The sequence below is a fragment of the Panthera leo genome, chromosome F3 (genome assembly GCF_018350215.1).
Source record: "Panthera leo isolate Ple1 chromosome F3, P.leo_Ple1_pat1.1, whole genome shotgun sequence".
In the NCBI taxonomy this organism is placed as follows: domain Eukaryota; kingdom Metazoa; phylum Chordata; class Mammalia; order Carnivora; family Felidae; genus Panthera; species Panthera leo.
Window position 1 is genome coordinate 2,139,643 of NC_056696.1, and position 18,644 is coordinate 2,158,286.

General features: G+C 45.4%; 1 protein-coding gene across 5 annotated transcripts in view; it reads left to right on the plus strand.

Annotated features, from left to right (window-relative positions):
- DNAH14 (dynein axonemal heavy chain 14) overlaps positions 1-18,644 on the plus strand; it is a 407,059-nt gene that overhangs the window by 210,592 nt on the left and 177,823 nt on the right. For all 5 annotated transcript variants that reach the window (XM_042925989.1, XM_042925990.1, XM_042925991.1 and 2 more), the window contains 9 exons: positions 462-549; positions 3,898-4,151; positions 8,402-8,633; positions 9,351-9,404; positions 10,830-10,975; positions 12,667-12,735; positions 13,542-13,728; positions 14,676-14,752; positions 17,859-18,030. In XM_042925989.1, coding sequence (XP_042781923.1) covers positions 462-549; positions 3,898-4,151; positions 8,402-8,633; positions 9,351-9,404; positions 10,830-10,975; positions 12,667-12,735; positions 13,542-13,728; positions 14,676-14,752; positions 17,859-18,030 — 1,279 coding nt within the window. The remainder of the gene's footprint in view (positions 1-461; positions 550-3,897; positions 4,152-8,401; positions 8,634-9,350; positions 9,405-10,829; positions 10,976-12,666; positions 12,736-13,541; positions 13,729-14,675; positions 14,753-17,858; positions 18,031-18,644) is intronic.

The window sequence follows — 18,644 nt, forward strand, 5'->3', positions numbered from 1 at the left end:
GGAGGGAGACACAGAACCCAAAGCAGGCTCCAGGCTCTGAGCTGTCAGCACAGAGCCCGACGCGGGGCCTAAACTCACGAACTGTGAATTGTGACCTGGGCCGAAGTCCGACGCTTAACCGACTGAGCCACCCAGGCACTCTTGTACAAATTATTTTAAACGCTGACTTTGTCACTGATAGTATGAAATTCAAACCTAAATATGTGTCGTCTCCCCCTTCCAGCTTTACCATCCCCAAAACTTGGTGGCCCCTCACTGGACAAGTACAGGTGGTATTAAAGAGAAGCTTAAGGAATATTCATTATGCATGAATTAAGGCTCTGTTATCTCTAGCATTTGATCCCATACATATACCTAGAGTTAAAAAATTAGAGATCCTAAGGGAAAATCTTGTCATGCTTGATCATTAAGGGGCCACAATGATTACATGTAATAATGGAAATAAAACGTTTTGTTTATAGATTTGTAAGTCAAGGGGTCGAAGACTGGAGCTACCAGACTTTTTCCGTGTGGGTGGTGTCTCATCCGGGACAAGTGGTCCTCACAGTGGTAAGTTCATTTGAACTAGACTGCCAAGAGAGCAAAGCGTAGAAATAAACCATCATGAACGGTACTTATATGTGCCACTTACTTTGAAATGCATCAAAACATAAGATGGACGAACGGATGGATACATGGACAGATGTGCGAGAAAGCAAATGTAGCAAAAAATTAGCACATAGGTGGCGGGTATATGGGTATTCGTTTTATAATTCCACTTTTTCGTGCTTTTAAATGTTTTCATAAGAAAACGTTGAATGAAAATAAATCGCACACTATTTTCTTAGGGATGTCCCTCTGTTGCATTGTGTTTGTTTTCTACCATCGCCATTAGAGAGTTACCGCAAACTTAGCACACATTCATTACATCGCGGCTCTGCCGGTTCCAGGCCTCCCTGGGCTCACTGGCTAAAATCAAGGCATCAGCCGGGCCACATTCATTCCTGGAGGCTCTGGGGGAGCCTCCCTTTCCTCATCTTTTCCAGCTTCGAGAGACCACTGACACCCCTTGGCTTGTGGCCCCTCCTTCATTTTCAAAGCCAGCGGTGTTTGTGTCTCTCTGGCCGGTCTCCTTCGTCTGACCTCCCTCTGTTTGCAGGCAGAAAAAGTTCTCCCATGTGATCATATTGGGACCACTCAGATAATCCAGAGTAATCGCTCCACCTCAAGGTCTTGATTTAATTAAGTGAGGTGCCAGAAGCACCTGGGGATTAGCACCTGGATATCTTTGCAGGGAGCCATTATTCTGGGCCTCAAAGGAGAAGAAGAAATAAATGCAAGGCACGTGTGGTACCAAGAAAGCCAAGGCAGGCAGCTCCTGTGAGCAGAGCCAGTGAAGTAATGGCTGAAGCTGAGAGAGTGTATGGAACCTGCAGAAAAAGACAAGGAAGAGGAAGGACCCCAGTGGACACCCACCTGTAACAAACAGAAGAAGGAGGGGGCTGTGCAAGGATGGAATCGAGCGCCCAGGAGGGGGGTCCTGGAAGCTAAGGGAGGAGAGAGGGAATTTGATGGACTTTTCTCTAGAAAAAGTGCATGGTCATCATTTTAAAATGCTCTAGAGAGGCCTGAAGAGTCCTCTGTGTCCGTGGGCGATGAGGGTCTGCAGGAACCACGGAGACCGTAGTTTTCCCGCAGTGGTGAAGGCGGAAGTCTCGTCATCAGGTGTTACTGTTGTCGAGTGGCTTTATTAAATCCTCTATTAAATGTAAAACCAACATCACCTCGTTTTACTCTGCCTTGTGCCACCACAGCTGCCGAGTCTCTGTTAAGAGAACCTGGGATTATGGACCCGAATTCCGATGTCAGATCCCCTTGGTCCCGTTTGTCGTCCCCTTGACTGAATATCGATCAGATCCTCTAAGATCCTGGGCTGAGGACTTGCTGAAGCTGTTGTCTGCAAAGGCGGCGAAATTGTAATGAATCCATCTGGATGTTTCTGTGGTTTACCACGCATTCGAATGATCGAATCTGCTCTACGAAGAAAAGATCTTCCCCAGATCCCTGGTCCTCCAAAAATGTTACCAGTAAGAAGCAGGCTGGATCATTTCCAGAAATGCTTTATTATAGGCTTGAGCTTAAATCACCGAACAGACTTTGCCCCGTTTTCTCCCAAGCTGTCTACTGCTCATCTCTCCTCCCTGTACAGTTGAAAGCCTCCCTTTCTCCTGTGCACGTGACGTGACTGGGAACCTTCTCCCGGCAGACACCTGTGGGCGGGCGGGGGTGAGATGTTTGCACGCGCTGGCCACCGACAGAATTCCAGAATCCCAGCGTGGGTTTATCCAAGCCGTAGCGAGTGAGGACTCCCTTCCATCCATCTACATAAATAAATGAAGATCTGGTTCCCAGTCCACCTCACTGGGACCAAATCCTCCTCCGTCCCCACTGCTGCAGCCCAGGGAGGGCACTCGGCCATTGGATGCTCTCCCCCGAGGCTGGGAATCTTGAATAGATGCCTCAAACCCAGCAGTGGGGTGGCTTCGGCTCTGGTAAGTGCTGTGGCCTCGATGACGGTCCCTGCCGCCTGGCCCAGACTTGCTCCCGCCTACTTCCTGAGCCTCCGTGTCCAGCCTCCTGTGGATCCACTGCTGTGGGTTACCACGTCCTTGAAGAAAGTCAGCCAGCAGCGCCAATGGGTGCATCAGGTGTCCCATCCTCTACCCTCTGACCTTGCTCTGGGCAAAAGCTCCCCCCCACCCCCCACGCTATGCAGATTACCTCCATGTTAATTATTCCGGTATTTATTTCTTCACAGACTTACTTATATGTTTCTTAGGCACTTCAGATTCATAAAATCCCAAAACGAATTCACTGTCCCCTCTCACCCACAGCACACTTCTCCCTCAGCAGGGCTATCCTAGTGACCGAAATCACGATTTATCTCATTATGGGGCAGAAGCCTACAAGCCTCCTGACGTGTCCCCTCCACCGACTTCCAGGTCAATGTGACGTTAATCCAGTAGCCTTCTTTTTTTTTTTTTTTTTTTAATTTTTTTTCAACATTTTTTATTTATTTTTGGGACAGAGAGAGACAGAGCATGAACGGGGGAGGGGCAGAGAGAGAGGGAGACACAGAATCGGAAACAGGCTCCAGGCTCCGAGCCATCAGCCCAGAGCCTGACGCGGGGCTCGAACTCACGGACCGCGAGATCGTGACCTGGCTGAAGTCGGACGCTTAACCGACTGCGCCACCCAGGCGCCCCTCCAGTAGCCTTCTTAAAACAGCTCTGGCGTTTATGGGAAGAGTGAGCGTCCGAAGATGGATCAAGCAACAAGTTATTCGGAGTTCCTGAAAATTATGATTGCAGACACCATATTCTAAGACTAGTATTTCTGGGTTCAACTGAGGAAACGGTGCTGACTTCCTGTTGGGGTTTTCTACCATTATTACTGTCCCTGGATTATTACTCAGGCTAGTGATGGTGGTTAAGAATACAAGATTTCAGGGCACCTGGGTGGCTCGGTCGATTAAGCGTCCGACTTCAGCTCAGGTCATGATCTCACGGTTCATGAGTTCAAGCTCCACATCGGGCTCTGTGCTGACAGTGTAGATAGAGCCTGCTTGGGATTCTGTGTCTCCCTCACTCTCTGCACCTTCTCCACTCAATGCTTTCTCTCTCTCTCAAATAAATAAACTTAAAAAAAAAGAATACAAGATTTCAAAAGTATAAATATTGGTGGTAAATACATTTTGGCTTCTTAAAAAACAAGGGCCCCACAGGCGTTAACCGGAGTTCAGTGTCTTACTCTCAGATACGTACAAGCGGGTAAGCTGCGCACACTCACGTGGTATGAAAACGTCTGGTTTAATTCATCAAGTTTATTCTTCACTCGTCATCCTGACCTCTTTTTCAGAGCCAGATCATGTTTTCTAACGATTGCATCAGAAGTTTTGCGAGTTCTCGTTCAAGAGAGGAGCTGGAGAAAGTCCGTGCTGGTCTGATGGGTCAGCTGGAGGAGATTTCGGAGCTTGTGGCGCTGGATTGCGGTAACGCGCGCACAAAAGCCGTCCTGGGGGCGCTGCTCACGCTGTACGTTCACTGCAGAGACATAGTGGGGGACCTGCTGCTGAAAGGGGTCTTCAGTGCAGATGATTTTGAGTGGACAAGGTAAGTAGGTGAGACGACAACACCACCTAAAAAAATAACTCGTCCCTCGTCCAGCGCTCCCTCTCGGTAAATTAATTCTCTGGCTCAGATTTTGTCGAACCCAAGTTTTACTTTTCCAGGACGTGTAGAAATTCTGAGCAAACCGTGTCGGTTTGGATACCGCGTGCCTCTGCTGCTTCCTCCTTTCCACTGTCCTTCCGCTTGGTTCGAACCTCTTTCTGCTCCATCTTCCTGGACTGGCTTCCTTCTTCCTGTGGTTGTGTTTTCCCTCGCCTTTCAGCCAGAGGGCAGCTCTCAGTGGGCAGTGACAGCAGCTCTTCCTCGGGCCTCCACTTCCCCCCGTGCGCACTCAATTCTGGGACACAAGTCAGGTGTCAGGACCCCTTTCTCCCAGCAGGAGCCTGGGAGCGCGTACTCACACTTACGTGGTGTTTCGTGTGCAAGCACGACACTGTAGAAAACAGAACCACTGGCTTTGGGGAGAAAAGATCAAGCAGAAGAGTCCTGTAATGTGCAGTTTCAAACTTCTGAGCTAATTTTTCTCTACGGTTTCCTCTGTTCATAGAAAAACAACTGTCCTGCCTGCGTAAGGTCTTTGGTTCTTAAGAAAAGCTCACTGTTAAGAAATTCTGCGTTACTATAAATCTCCTTATTTTTGATGTAACAATTTCCTTAAACTCTAGGGAAAATGGAGCAGAGAGGCCGATATATTTGACTAACACCACTTGCGTATATCTTACCTGAGTACTTTCTATTTGACATGTATTCACACGTTCGTCTTCTGGCAGAAGTATAACGGTCTACATTTTTAATTGCCAAGGAAATAGGACATCTTTTTGAACCATCACCCCAGAGTTTAGTGTGTCATTGCGACTTTGCTAGTGACTCTCGGAGAGTGAAAACCAAGGGTGGAAGAGCATATGTAGAAAAGCAAAGTGGAAAAGACGTGATTCCAATAAACCCTGAGAGCACCTGTGATTCTAGGGCTACGGTTCCCAAATTACGGGCCAGCATGACCTAAGGCACCACAGGGAACTCACAGGACACCAGTGAGCAAAAAATGTTAAACTTCTGAAGGACTCGGAGAGATACAGAACACCTGTCAGACACCAGGCAAACTAGTAGCTCCGAGTAACTGACAGGTTTAATGTGAGACCACGCAATAAACGGTCAGTGATTTCTTATCCTTGCAAAGCTAGGTTTTGGACAGTTTCCCTGATTAATAAAAAAGGCAAGCACTAAATGAAAATTAATGTGAAACAAGATTGGCAGTTTACTATCTGATTCTAAGGTTTGAGAAATTATGTAGTGCACAACACATACACACATCCCATTAGTAAATAACTGTGATTATTTAACAATGACAAAAAAAGGATTTTCTTTTGGGGCACCTGGGTGGCTCAGTCAGTTAAACATCTGACTCTTAATTTTGGCTGAGGTCATGATCCCGGGGTCATGGGATCAAGTGGAAAGATAACCCATGATCAAGGATTGAAAAAAATTAATACTGTTAAAATGTCCATACGACCCAAAGTGATCTATGGATTCCATGCAAACCTTCTCAAAATTCCAATGGCAATTTTCACAGAAATAGAAAAAAAAATCCTAAAATTTCTGTGGAACCACAAAAGACCTCTCAAATATACAAAACAGTCTTGACAAAGAAGAACAAAGAAGGAGGTATCACACTTCCTGATTTCAAGCTATATTACAGAGCTATAATAATCAAAACACTATGGTATTAGCATAAAAATTGACACATAGACCAATGGAACAGAATAGAAAGCCAGGAGATATATATATATGTATAGACATGCATATAGACGTATATATGTGTATATGTATGTTGACGTATATGTAGTCAATCTGTGACCGAAGAGCCAAGAATAGGCAATGGGGAAAGGATAGTCTCTTCAATAAATAGTGTTTGGAAAACTGGACAGCTGCATGCAAAGAATGAAATTGGACCCCTACCTGATGCCACTCACAGAAACCAACTGAAATGGATTAAAGACTTGAACATAAGACTTAAAACCATAAAACTTCTACACAAAAACATGGACAGTAAATTCCTTGTTATTGGTCTTGGCAATAATTTTCGGATTTGACACCAAAAGTAAAGGAAACAAAAGCAAAAATAAACAAATGGGTCTACATCAAACCAAAAGCTTCTGCACAAGAAAGGAAACCATCAATAAATTTAAAAGGCAGCCTATGGGGGCGCCTGGGTGGCTCAGTCAGTTGAGCGTCCGACTTCGGCTCAGGTCAGGATCTCTCAGTTCATGAGTTCAAGCCCCACGTCGGGCTCTGTGCTGCCAGCTCAGAGCCCGGAGCCTGCTTCGGATTCTGTGTCTCCCTCTCTCTGCCCCTTCCCCACTCACACTCTGCCTCTCTCTGTCTCTCAAAAATGAATAAATGTTAAAAAAAAATTTTTTTTTAAGTAAAATAAAGGCAGCCTATGCAATGAGAGAAAATATTTGCAAACCATTAATCTAATAAGGGGTTAAGATCTAAAATATATAAAGAACTACAACTCAGCAAAATAAATTTTTTTTATTAAAAAAATGTGCAGAGGAACTGAATAGACATGCAGTCGAAGGAAGAAATGCAGATGGCCAACAGGTATGTGAAAAGCTGTTCGGCACGACTCATCACCAGGGAAATGCAAATCAAAACCACAATGAGATATCACCTCATGTGTCACGATGCCTATTACCAGAAAGACCAGAAGTAACAAATTTTGGTGTGGCTGTGGAGAAAACACATTTATACATTGTTGGTGGAGATGTAAATTGGTGTATGTACTCTGGAAATGGATGGTGGTCTCTCATAAAATTAAAAATATAACTACCATGTGACCCAGCCATTCCACGTCTGGGTATTTTCCCTAATGAAATGAAATCACTATCTCAAAAATATATCTGTACCCCCATGTTCATTGTACCATTATGTATAATAGCCAAGACATTCATTAACTGATGAGGGGATAAAGAAAATGTAGGGGCGCCAGGGTGGCTTAATCAGTCGAGCGTCCGACTTCAGCTCAGGTCATGATCTCATTGTCTGTGAGTTTGAGCCCCGTGTTGGGCTCTGCTGACAGCTCAGAGCCTGGAGGCTGCTTCGGATTCTATGTGTCTCTTTCGCTCTGCCCCTCCTTCCCTCTCTCCCTCTCTCTCTTTCTCTCTCTCTCTCTCAAGAATAGATAAACATTAAAAAATATTAAAAAAGAAAATGTAGTACATGGATAGAATGGGATATCACACAGCCATAAAAAATGAAGGAAATCCTACAACATGGATGGACCTTGATGGCATTATGCTAAATGAAATAAGTCAGATAATCTATGACCCCACTTATATGGGAAACCCCAAAACACTGAATTCATAGAAACAGAGAAGAGATTGGGGGTTGCCAGAGGCCGGGGATGGAGCTGGGGTGGATGATGGATGAAGGAGGTCATAGTACCAACTTCCAGTTATAAATAAGTTCTGGGGATGGAATGTATAGCACGGCACCTGTAGTTAACAATTCTTTATTGGAACGATGCCAAGACAGTAGATCTTAAATGATGTCATCACAAGAAAATGAAGTTCATAACTGTGTGAATGAGGGATGTTACCTAAATTTATTGTGATTCTTTCGCAATATGTACGTGTATCAAATCGTTATGTTCACCTTTAACACAAAGGTATATGTCGATATCTCGATAGAAATGGGGGGGGGGGGAAGAACACATACTGTAAAGCTACAGATTGGTCACAACTTTTACCCAGAGCCTCTTATAGAAGAGAAGATTTACAGTTACCACACAGTTGACGGGGTCATAAGATAAATACAATGGTTTTGTTCGATACTAAGAACAAAGAGCATTTCCCTCAGTTACCCTTATAGGAAGGGGCCTGGTTATAATGAGCAATGTCATAAGCCACGTTTTTATTGAAAACCGTAATAAACTTCATAGGGATGATTCTTGTATTGCCCACACCACACCAAAGCAGCGGCAAGATTCAGCAAGGCCATTTTCCTCGCCAGGAAAAGTGCTCGTAAGTTTGTAGAGTTCTGAGTCCTAATATTTCGTGTCTGATGTAGTCGTTGAATGATCTGTAACTCCTGTCATTTTTATTTTAATGTTTGTACTTGTTTTTTAGTCATCATCCCGTTTTTTAGTTTTTATTGTGTTTCTACATGTGCAAAAAAAACTAAAAATAATTTTGTCCAAATAACATGAACATTGAAAATACCGTTCTCAGACATTTGCAGTATCAGTGGAACGAAAAACAACAGCTGTGCTACGTGTCCCAAGGCGATGCCAGCTTTACTTATGGCTACGAGTACCTGGGCTGTACCCCCAGACTGGTCCTTACGCCCCTCACCAACAGGTGCCAGCTCACGCTCACGGGGGCTCTGCTCTTGAATCTCGGAGGCTGCCCCTCTGGGCCCACCGGGACGGGCAAAACAGAGAGTGTCAAAGATCTAGCAAAGGTAAGCGGTTTCTGTATCCAGAATAAATACACAGACCTTAACAGTACCTTAAATTTACACTGTTCCTGCTATTGAGATGTTCCTAACATTTAACAGACATCTCACCACGCTTATTAATTCATATAATTCGTCCTTTAATTTTTAAATGTCCACAGTGCACGGGGACTTAGCCTCTCTGCACGCAGAGCGTGCGTCGTGTTTGGGATTCCACCGGACAAGCTGACGCATGAACGGTGGTCTTGTCCCCCTTCATTTAAGGGTGACCCGTTTTGTTTGAGCCCCACACACAGACTTTTACCTAGTCTTTGTGATTAATAGCAGTGTGTGTGTGTGTGTGTGTGTGTGTGTGTGTGTGTGTGTGTGAGAGAGAGAGAGAGAGACAGAGACAGAGACAGAGACAGAGACAGAGAAGTAACTGATGAACGCAAGACGTATTTGACGTCCCTGGAACGATGTCACTGGAATGCTTTTTTCTCAGTTACTCGGTGCGTTTTAAAAACAGGACCTTAGCGTTCCACGTACTGATCAACTTAAACAGCGTATGCGCATTCAGACTCCACTCGGTTTTGAGTGTTTCTAAATTTGGTGGGTAATCCATGCTTATGTTGCAACGTTTTCTCAAAAGAGTAAAGACATTTTATTACTCTAGAAGTTTTAACATTAGTATTTCGCGTCAGAAGCTGAGCAATGTACTAAAATAATGTTGTTGTTTTTCAGTCGTTAGGCAAACATTGTGTGGTGTTCAACTGTTTTGAGGATTTGGATTATAAGGTAAAGTCTATTCATATCTATGCAGGAAAAAAATAGCATACATAGAAATAGTCATGGAGGATTGAAAGAACAAGGAAAATATTTCCCTTGGAGAGACACTGAATGTTAACAACGGCAAATGCTGTTAATTCTTTTAAATTAACGTAACTGAGACTTACAACATTATGCAGTTGAACTACCTAAGACAGTGGTTTTCAAACTTTCTAATGGGGGACTTTTCCAAACAAAATCTGATATGGGACGTGACTATATTAAGAAATTAAGAGTACTGCTTTATTAATATAAATTTATAAGTTCTAACCTTATACCTTTATTTCCTGAAAAGGTAATCATTAAGAACAATGAGGCTATTAACACAAAAATGTGAGGCAGGGTTGATACGGAGGATTGAGTTTATGTCAGCCTTGTTATGATAGCACGTGACCTAAGGCGTAGCTCATAACATTCTGAAATATTTATTAAAATTTAATGTACCTCTGTGCCTGTCCCAAATTAACCTGAAGTTTCAAAACACTCTATTTTGTCTTGCATGTTAAGTTCCGGCCAGTTACCTTTTATGGCAGTCAGTTTATTTGCAGTTCAAAGTCCATTTTCGGGAGATCTTGCATTTTCAGTTTGTGCTCACTTAGCACATCAAGAATATCAGTGAAACCTAAACAAGCTGATTGCATCCTATCATTAAGACCCTTAGGAAGTAGTCTCTTGTCTCTTCCTGCGGTGGGGGCAGCAGGGCTGGGGGAGGGACAGGACTGAGGCGCCTGCCTGCCCACGCAAAACCTGAGGGGGAGCCGGGAAGCCTGCTAATCAAATAATATTTTAATGCAATACTTTTTTAGAATCAAAATTAGTGCCAAAAAAAACCCACGATAAACCGAATATCAAAATTTTAAATAAAGACACGATGTGATTCCTGCAGCCAGTGGGGAGAACCAGGCCCTGTGTCCCACCCGGAGGGGCTCCCACGTGCGCTCCCGTCTCCCATGCCCCAGCTCACACGGTCCCTAGCCTGTCTTCGTCCACACAGGTTCTGCTGGGCCTACAGAGTTTTCACTTGTTTCTGCGGCCAGCATTTACCCATTGGTAGGTTCCAGACCGTGAGTCTCCCGGGAGCACCGAGAGCCCCCGGCACTCCGACCTGCACCTGCCGGGGCTCTGGGGGGCCGCCCCAGCGTGGCCCAGCTCCCGCAGGTCCTCGGGTGCATCACCCAGCAGCAGCACGCCCTCCACTGAGCCCCAAGGCTGTGGCTGCAGGAGAGCGGATGTGAGGACCCCTGTGCTGAGCCTTGAGCTCCCCAGAGCGCCAGCCTGCCCTGCGGGGTCCGAGCACCTGCCACGCACAGTGCACCTGTTCGGGTAAAAGGCCGAATGCGCGCACGGAGCCATGGCCCCGGGAGAGTGTTCACCTGTGTAATAATTGTTTTCAAGATAATAGGAAGACTCTTCCTTGGACTGGTTCAGTCGGGAGCATGGTGCTGTTTGGACGAGTTCAATCGGATCGATGTGCAGGTCCTCTCTGTGATTGCGTCGCAGATCCTAACAATTAAGGCCACAAAAGACAGCTATTTGGTCAGGTATTGGTTGAATGTGTTTGGTTACTTACTATCAAATTTTGTTGTACAGTAAGTGTTTGGGTTTGGGTTCTTCCCCCCTCCCCGAACATAGACCGAAAAGAATGACATTTGTCTTGAATGTCCCCTTTGCTCGTCAAGTAACGTGTGAATATATGTAACTAACTTTCATGCCAACCTGGGGGTATCCAGGCTCTTGCCCAGCCTTGGAACGGTCTTGGGAGCCACCAGGACAAGGTCGCAAATATGTTCCAACTAATTTTACTTTAGGGCTTAAATTCAATTAGTACCTATTTCACGTGAAGAAACCAAAGACTTTTTCTTTAATTCTACATCTTTTTAAAAAATAAAATTATACTGGCCACACACCTGAAGCCCTCCCTTATCCCATTACTCTGAATTAATAGATTTGTATTGAAAAAATCCTGTAAAAATACTATTTGTATGTTCAGATTACTAATGTTTACTAATCCAGGCAAAAATGTCTTTCTCGTCAGATAAATTCAGGACCTTACATGATTTATGGGTGTAATTGGACTTGTGGGTTTAAAATGTCTATTACAATCTTTTAAAAAAAAGTGTGTGTGTGTGGGGGGTGTCCCCAGGCTTCGTTGCCAGTGTTTTTCCTTTCCTGCTTCGACCACCCTCACCGGTGGTCGAAAAATCACTGGAGGATTTCTCTCCATGGTCCCTCTGTCTGGGGCTGACAGCAGGGCGCTAATGTCCATGCCAAGGGTTCTCCTTCCCAGCGTTCCCAAAATTACTTAGTCGGGGAGCTGAGGGTGGGCTGTGTCCCGTGCTAATGCAGGAACTCTGCGCCATGATCACTCTTTGCCCCACGGTGTCACCAAGGGAGAATCCTGTGTCCGAAGGTCTCCTAGGGTTCTTTTCCCGTTCAGTCAGTTCATTCAGGTGGCTGCCTTCCCGCCTCAGGCCCCACAAAACTCCGCAGACACAATCAAATAAATCTGAACCCCAGCAGGGCTCGCAACATGGGCTCGAGATCAGCCTCTTCTTTCCCTCTTACAGTCATTTTTCCCCAGTCCATGCGGTTTAAATTTAAATGTAAAACAGCCTTAGGAAAGTTCCCAAGCTCACTTATAGTTTGAACATCCTTTGGCTTGGAGAAAACAGTCCTCTTCGTAATGAATCATACTGTACAGGGGAGGAAAATTTTTCCTTTACCCTTTTAGGCTCTTTTGGCCGACGTAAGATAAATTAACAGGAGAAAACTTTAATTCCATACATAGGGGAGCCTCACACACACGTGAGACGTTCAAAGACAGGCAGACAGTTAAGGTTTGTGTGCCATCCTGAGCTAAGGAGAAGGGGGAAGGAGTCTGGGGCTTCGAGGGAAGGAAGAGAACTCACAGGAGATGGGAAGAGCACATGTTTGGTGAACAGACAGTTGTCGTGTCCTGCAAAGACCATGGGACACAGGAATTGGGATGAGCAGGCTGTGCTGAGCTCCCCACAGCTCGCCACACGCGGCCCAAACCTGCCGTAGTCGTCTCTGGTGACCGCTCTCTTTCTGGACCGGGCCCTCCGTCTGAATTCTTAGAAGCAGTTAAGGGGGAGGTAGAAGGTTCTTTCTGGGTTTTTCGGGCCTTCGTTTTCAGGGAAAAATAATCCACCTACCAGAGTGGCACGTGGGGGTGGGGGCTCATTCTGAACCCCTTTCCAATGTCTTCTAGGTTTGTACTGGAAGGAAAAGACATTCGTATCAATATGTCTTGTGCGGTATTTGTCACCATGAATCCTGAGTAAGTATCGGTTAACCTGTGCTGGCGGTTGGAGACAGGTCAAAATCTTTCCTTAAGTCTTAGCCATGACGCAGTTGTCTCACACTGTAATCTGCCATCCCCTCGCCAACGGCCGAATCTCTCTGCCCCCACGTGTTTTAAACAGCCGTGGCTCCGGAATTATCCACGTGGACGTTTCTGACTGAGGGATTTTTCATTTCATGAATAGCCAGGGAGAAAGGCAAAGGTCAGCAGTTTGTCACAAAGAAGACAGAAAACACAAACAGAGAGTAGCAGAGGGAGTAGAATATGGTGGTTACAAGGAGCGGAGGCTGGGAGGGCTCGAGGGAATAGAGGGAATACGGATGGTACCATCTGACGAGGGGATGGGGGGGCCCTGTGGGAGGAGGCACAGGAAGAAAGGACAGTAAAGGAGGAAGCTCTTGAGATGAAAACTACAATAGAAACTGTCTTGCAAACTTGTTTTCAGGTAAAGGTCACACAGGGCACCTGGGTGGCTCAGTTGGTTAAGTGTCCCCCTTCAGCTCAGGTCATGATCTCACGGTTCTTGAGTTCGAGCCCTGTGTCGGGCTCTGTGCTGACAGCTCAGAGCCTGGAGCCTGCTTTGGATCCTGTGTTTCCCTCTCTCTCTGCTCCTCTTTCCCTGCCTCCCCCTCACCTCTGTCTCTCAAAAATAAACTTAATGTGACAAACTAGTAGAAAGCTAACTGGATTATTTGGGGGAAAACTATATTGTGTGGTTCCTCATTAGAAAAACTGAAAAGTGGTCTGGTTTTTTTGTTCTTTGTTTTTCTTACCCGCTTAAGGTACAAAGGCCGAGTAGAACTCCCAGATAACTTAAAATCTCTGTTTCGCCCAGTGGCGATGATGGCTCCCCATTATCAAATGATTACTGAAATAATGCTGTTTTCATCCGGTTTCAAATCTGCAAAATCCCTCTCTGGAAAGCTGGTTAGCATTTACGAATTAGCTAACAAACAACTCTCACAACAGGTAACAAACTGCTTTTCTCAAAATAGAAGTGATTCTATGAAACTTAAAATGAGACTCTTGGGGCATCGGACCAGGGATGACCTGGGGAAATAATGGAGCTGGAATCCTGTTAGCACATCGGGTTCATGAGCCAGTGCGGATGTGAGGTGATGTGTAAAGTCAGGCAGGGCTCTAAGCCTTTCCTCTGGGCCCTGGAGACAGTCATGAAGCATCTGCTCTCTTACATGATAGGCTGCTCTCTCCATACCATGAAGCTGACAGATATAGCGGTGACTATCACACCTCATTGTGCTTCGAAACACTTGGGAGGACTCGTTAAAACACCAGTCACTGGACTTCTCCCACCAGCTTTCCGCTTCTCTGGGGTGGCGCTTGAGACTTTGTGTTTCTGACAAGTTCCTAAGAGTGCCTGACGCTGCTCATCTGAGCGCCATGTTTTGAAAATGATTGTCCTGGGATACGCCAGCGTGAAGAGTACTTGTCTGTAACCCAACATGGTTGGGACAGGGACAGCTAACTTTCTTTTTAGAAGGAGGCTTTGAGGGTCCTCCTGGGGGGCTCAGTCGGTCGAAGCGTCCAGCTCTCGAATTCAGCTCAGGTCACGATCTCACAATTCGTGAGGTCGAGCCCGACATCAGGCTCTGCAACCAGCCTGAGTGGGACTCTCTGTCTCCCTCTTTCTCTGCCCCTCCCCCTGCTCGTGCGCGCATGCGCGCTCTCTCTCTCAAATAAATAAACTTTAAAAAAAAAAAAAGGAGGCTTGGGGCACCAGTTTGGGAGGGAAGTGAGGGGATTGGAAGCAAAATGGAGGCTTTCTCGAGTTGCATCGTGGTCTGTCTCCACGGTGTACGTGAAGAGGGGGTTGACTGTGTCGGAGACCCATTTATTTCTAAGTTCCGTTTTTCCCTGAGACACTTTAATAACTCAAATATTTTAATGCTTTATAGGATCATTATGATTTTGGCTTGAGGTCTCTAAAGACAGTTTTAATAGCGGCTGGAAAGAAGAAATGGGAGTTTAAACGGTGAGTTGAATTTTGATTGAGTGTTAGGTCAAAGAGAGTTACATGACATGGGGAAAATAATTTGTAAAAATCTAAGTCATGATGTCAAGATAAAACAGGGAGCTCTCAGGATGTTTAAGTAGAGATAAAAATATGGTAGAGGTGAAGAATGTTTAAGAATCTGAAAGAAGAAGAAGAAGAAAATGCACAAAATCCCTGGGTATTTTTCCACAAAAGGACCTGTTCTTTTAAAAAAAAAAAAAACTGTGTCTTAGCTTTATGTAATAAAAGATACACTGGGGCGCCTGGGTGGCTCAGTTAAATGCCCGACTTCAGCTCAGGTTATGATCTTGCGGTTCGTGGGTTCAAGCCCCACATCAGGCTCTGTGCTAATGGTTCAGAGCCTGCTTGGGATCTTCTGTTCTCCTCTCTCTCTGCCCCTCCCCACTTGTGCACATGCTCACACACGCTCTCTGTCTCAAAATAAATAAACCTAAAAGATACGCTGGAATAAAAGGCCTCATTTAAAATGAGAAATGTAAAAAACCTATATGAATATGCCTGTATGAAAAATGTGTACAATCCACACGAAGAAAACATTCGTAAAGGACACAAATGAAATGTGAATAAATGAAATAATATACCATGTATGTAATATTATAACATCTTAAAGGGCTTAGCATCATAAAGATTTAAAGAGTCTAAATGTTCATTTATAGATAGAAACACAGCCCAGTGAATATACCTAAAGGTATTACTTGTTTTTAGGTGGGCTGATTCTAAAGTTCACCTAGACAAACAATAAAGACTCGCTAGAAAAATGTTTAAAAGTGAGGGCAGTGGAGGAGAAATATCCCTGTAAGTATTGAGACGTATTGTGGAGTTTCACTGGCCCCGGCACCGTGGTGCTGGCTTACGGACGGAGAGGCGAGCCATCGGGTCAGGAGAGCAAGCCCAGAGGTGGGACCTCACGACTGGGCACGTATTCTGTCATCAGTTGTGAGGCAAGAACAGACTTCCGGTGAGTGCTGATGGGGAACTAGACTGCCACGTACATAAGACTGAGTTGGAGCCACAGCCAACGGCATTTTCCCGGATAAAAGGACCCAAAAAGCACGAAAAACATACAAGTATTTGAAGAAACAAAATGCCCTTTATATCCTGCAACTAGAGACGACCTTTAAAACTAAGGCTCAAAATCCAGAAGCCGTAAAGGTAAAGACGGATTGATAATGGTCGAAAAACACGGTAAGGTCAGAAGACAGATGACCAACTGGAAGAAAGGTGTTTGCGTTTCCTGTCACGGTGGGATAGGTCATCCCCATGACGCGCGAGGACTGCCTAGAAAATGCAGGGAAGACATTGTGGGCCCAAGGACAGTTCTCAGAAAAAGAAACATAAAAATCTTGAAGGGGCGCCTGGGTGGCTCAGTCGGTTAAGTGTCGGACTTTGGCTCAGCTTATGATCTCGAGGTCCGTGAGTATGAGCTTGAGGTACAGAGCCCCGTATCAGGCTGTGTGCTGACAGCTCGGAGCCTGGAGCCTGCTTCAGATTCTGTGTCTCCCTCTCTGTCTGCCCCTGCCCCGCTTGCAGTCTCTCAAAACTAAAGTTAAAAAAAAAAAAAAAAGTGCCCAGTAAAAAGTACCTAATAAATGTTAGCTATTACCTCTCTTTACTAAGGATCGAAGACTTAAAAATTACCACCATCCTGATGAAGAATTTCTGGACCATCCGTCGACAGGAGAGGAGAAGGACACTTTTGCACAGAAGACTTTTCTTCCTTTTCCTCTCTACAATTGTATCACACCACATGCAGTTACTTCTTTCGGTTGCCTGTTTAATATATAAGAATATGTGGTGAAGGGATGAATGTGTAAAATGTTGTTATGGGACAACATATTATGTGACAGCTTTTACATCTGGAGCCCTTTGTGGCAAATGACAGAAAACTGAAGCTGGCTTAAACAGTAGAAGGAATTTACTGTTTCAATCAGAAAATGCAGAGGAGGGCGGGGTCTGATGACTTGGATGCCGGTTTCGGCTTTATTTCTCTTCGATGTTGTCAGCACTGCAGCCCTGCGCGTCCTGGCTTGGTCGGCTTCCTTTCTGGTGGTTTGGAAGGATCCCCGGAGCCACCCGCCCCACTGAACCGAGTCCCGAACCACTCTGAACACACAGGGCATTGGAATCACTGTGTCCTCGTGACTGCCACTGACCAGAGCTGGGATCACATTCCTTTAAGGAACATTTGTTAGGCCCCATTCTTGTCTTTCTTTTTTTTTCTTAAATTTTTTTTTAACGTTTATTTATTTTTGAGACAGAGAGCATGAACGGGGGAGGGGCAGAGAGAGAGGGAGACACAGAATCTGAAACAGGCTCCAGGCTCCGAGCCGCCAGCACAGAGCCCGATGCGGGGTTTGAACTCAGACCGTGAGATCATGACCTGAGCCGAAGTCGGACACTTAACCGACTGAGCCACCCAGGCGCCCCCATTCTTGCCTTTCAAAACTCCCTTATAATCATGACTTAAACATACAGCCTGGGCAAACCAGAGACAGTTAAACTACAGTCTGAACCTGAAGCTAGTGGGGAAAGAAATTGGATCTGCACAGAGGGCATTCAGGCAAGGGTGACAGCCAGCAGTCCTGGTCACAGCATGAGTGGCGTTCACACGCAAGGCCCCTGGACCTGTCACGTTAACTGTCAGGTGTTCACAGGACCGGTTCTGTAGCATAGTCTTGGCCACTGTTCCCAGCTATATAGCCTGCGAGCCGACTTCTCTGGCCCACCTAGAGATTTTTAATAAATCATCATGTTACTTTCCATTTCATATCGGCCCACATGAATTTCTGTCGTTGGCAGCTGAAACACCTTACTGATACAATGCCCATCCCTGAATCAGTGACTGGGGAGTGACATTATCCTGATTGTTCGAGACCAGCCACGGTCCGTCTCTGGATCTGGGGACCAGATTAGCCTCACCCACACCACGTGGCTGCTCTGCAGTGAAGGAGAGGGGGAAAGGATGTGGGATGGCCACCTCTAAAAAAGACTAAGGATGGCCTTTAATGTCAGCAGAGCGTACTTGCTAACTTGTTCTTTATATGTCTTTTCTTCCCCCCCAAAGTAACACCAATAGCGAGCTTTCTGAAACGGACGAAAGTCTGATCCTTACCGAGGCTGTAAGAGAAGTTAGTTTACCAAAATGTCTCCCTGAAGATGTCCCACTTTTTGAAAAGATCATGGCAGACATTTTTCCTGGAGCAGCAGTTCCGACAGAAAATCAAGTTGCCTTGGAGGTAATAAGACTTTTGGAAATCGTCACAAATGGTTTAGATGTGGAATATTAATTAGGATAAAAAGTGTAATGTAAGTTAAAAATATTATAGTTCTTCCTGAAATAGTCTATTCCTGTTATAATTGGGGGGATAAAAATACTTGCACGTATATTTTCCCTTTGGGAGAGACACGGCCTTGACGAAGCTTCAAGCGAAGAAGGTGCTCTCTCTATTTGGTTTCCCGTTTTCCCATCTTTCCAATGGGGGTGATAATGTTTTCTCTTCCTCCTGTAAAGGGGTGCTTTCAGAATCAAATTAGGTCAGAATTATGAAAAAAGACTTTAACATGCAAATAGTTTGTGATCGTGAAAGATTAGGTGTTAATGATTGTAGAGCCCTCTGTTTTCCCTCTTACACCTGCGGCCTTACGGTCATTGCCTTCGTGTGGGTGGGACCCCGACAGCTCTCGTACTGGGAGCCAGCCTCCCGCTACCCCCTGGCCTCATCTGGGACCGGTGGCCGCCAGCAGTGCTTTCCAGAAACATATGTTTGATCACATCAACAAAGCCACTGTTGGACGAAACCCAAAATCAGTTACCCTGACATATATTCTTAGGATGCCTCCACGGTCTGGC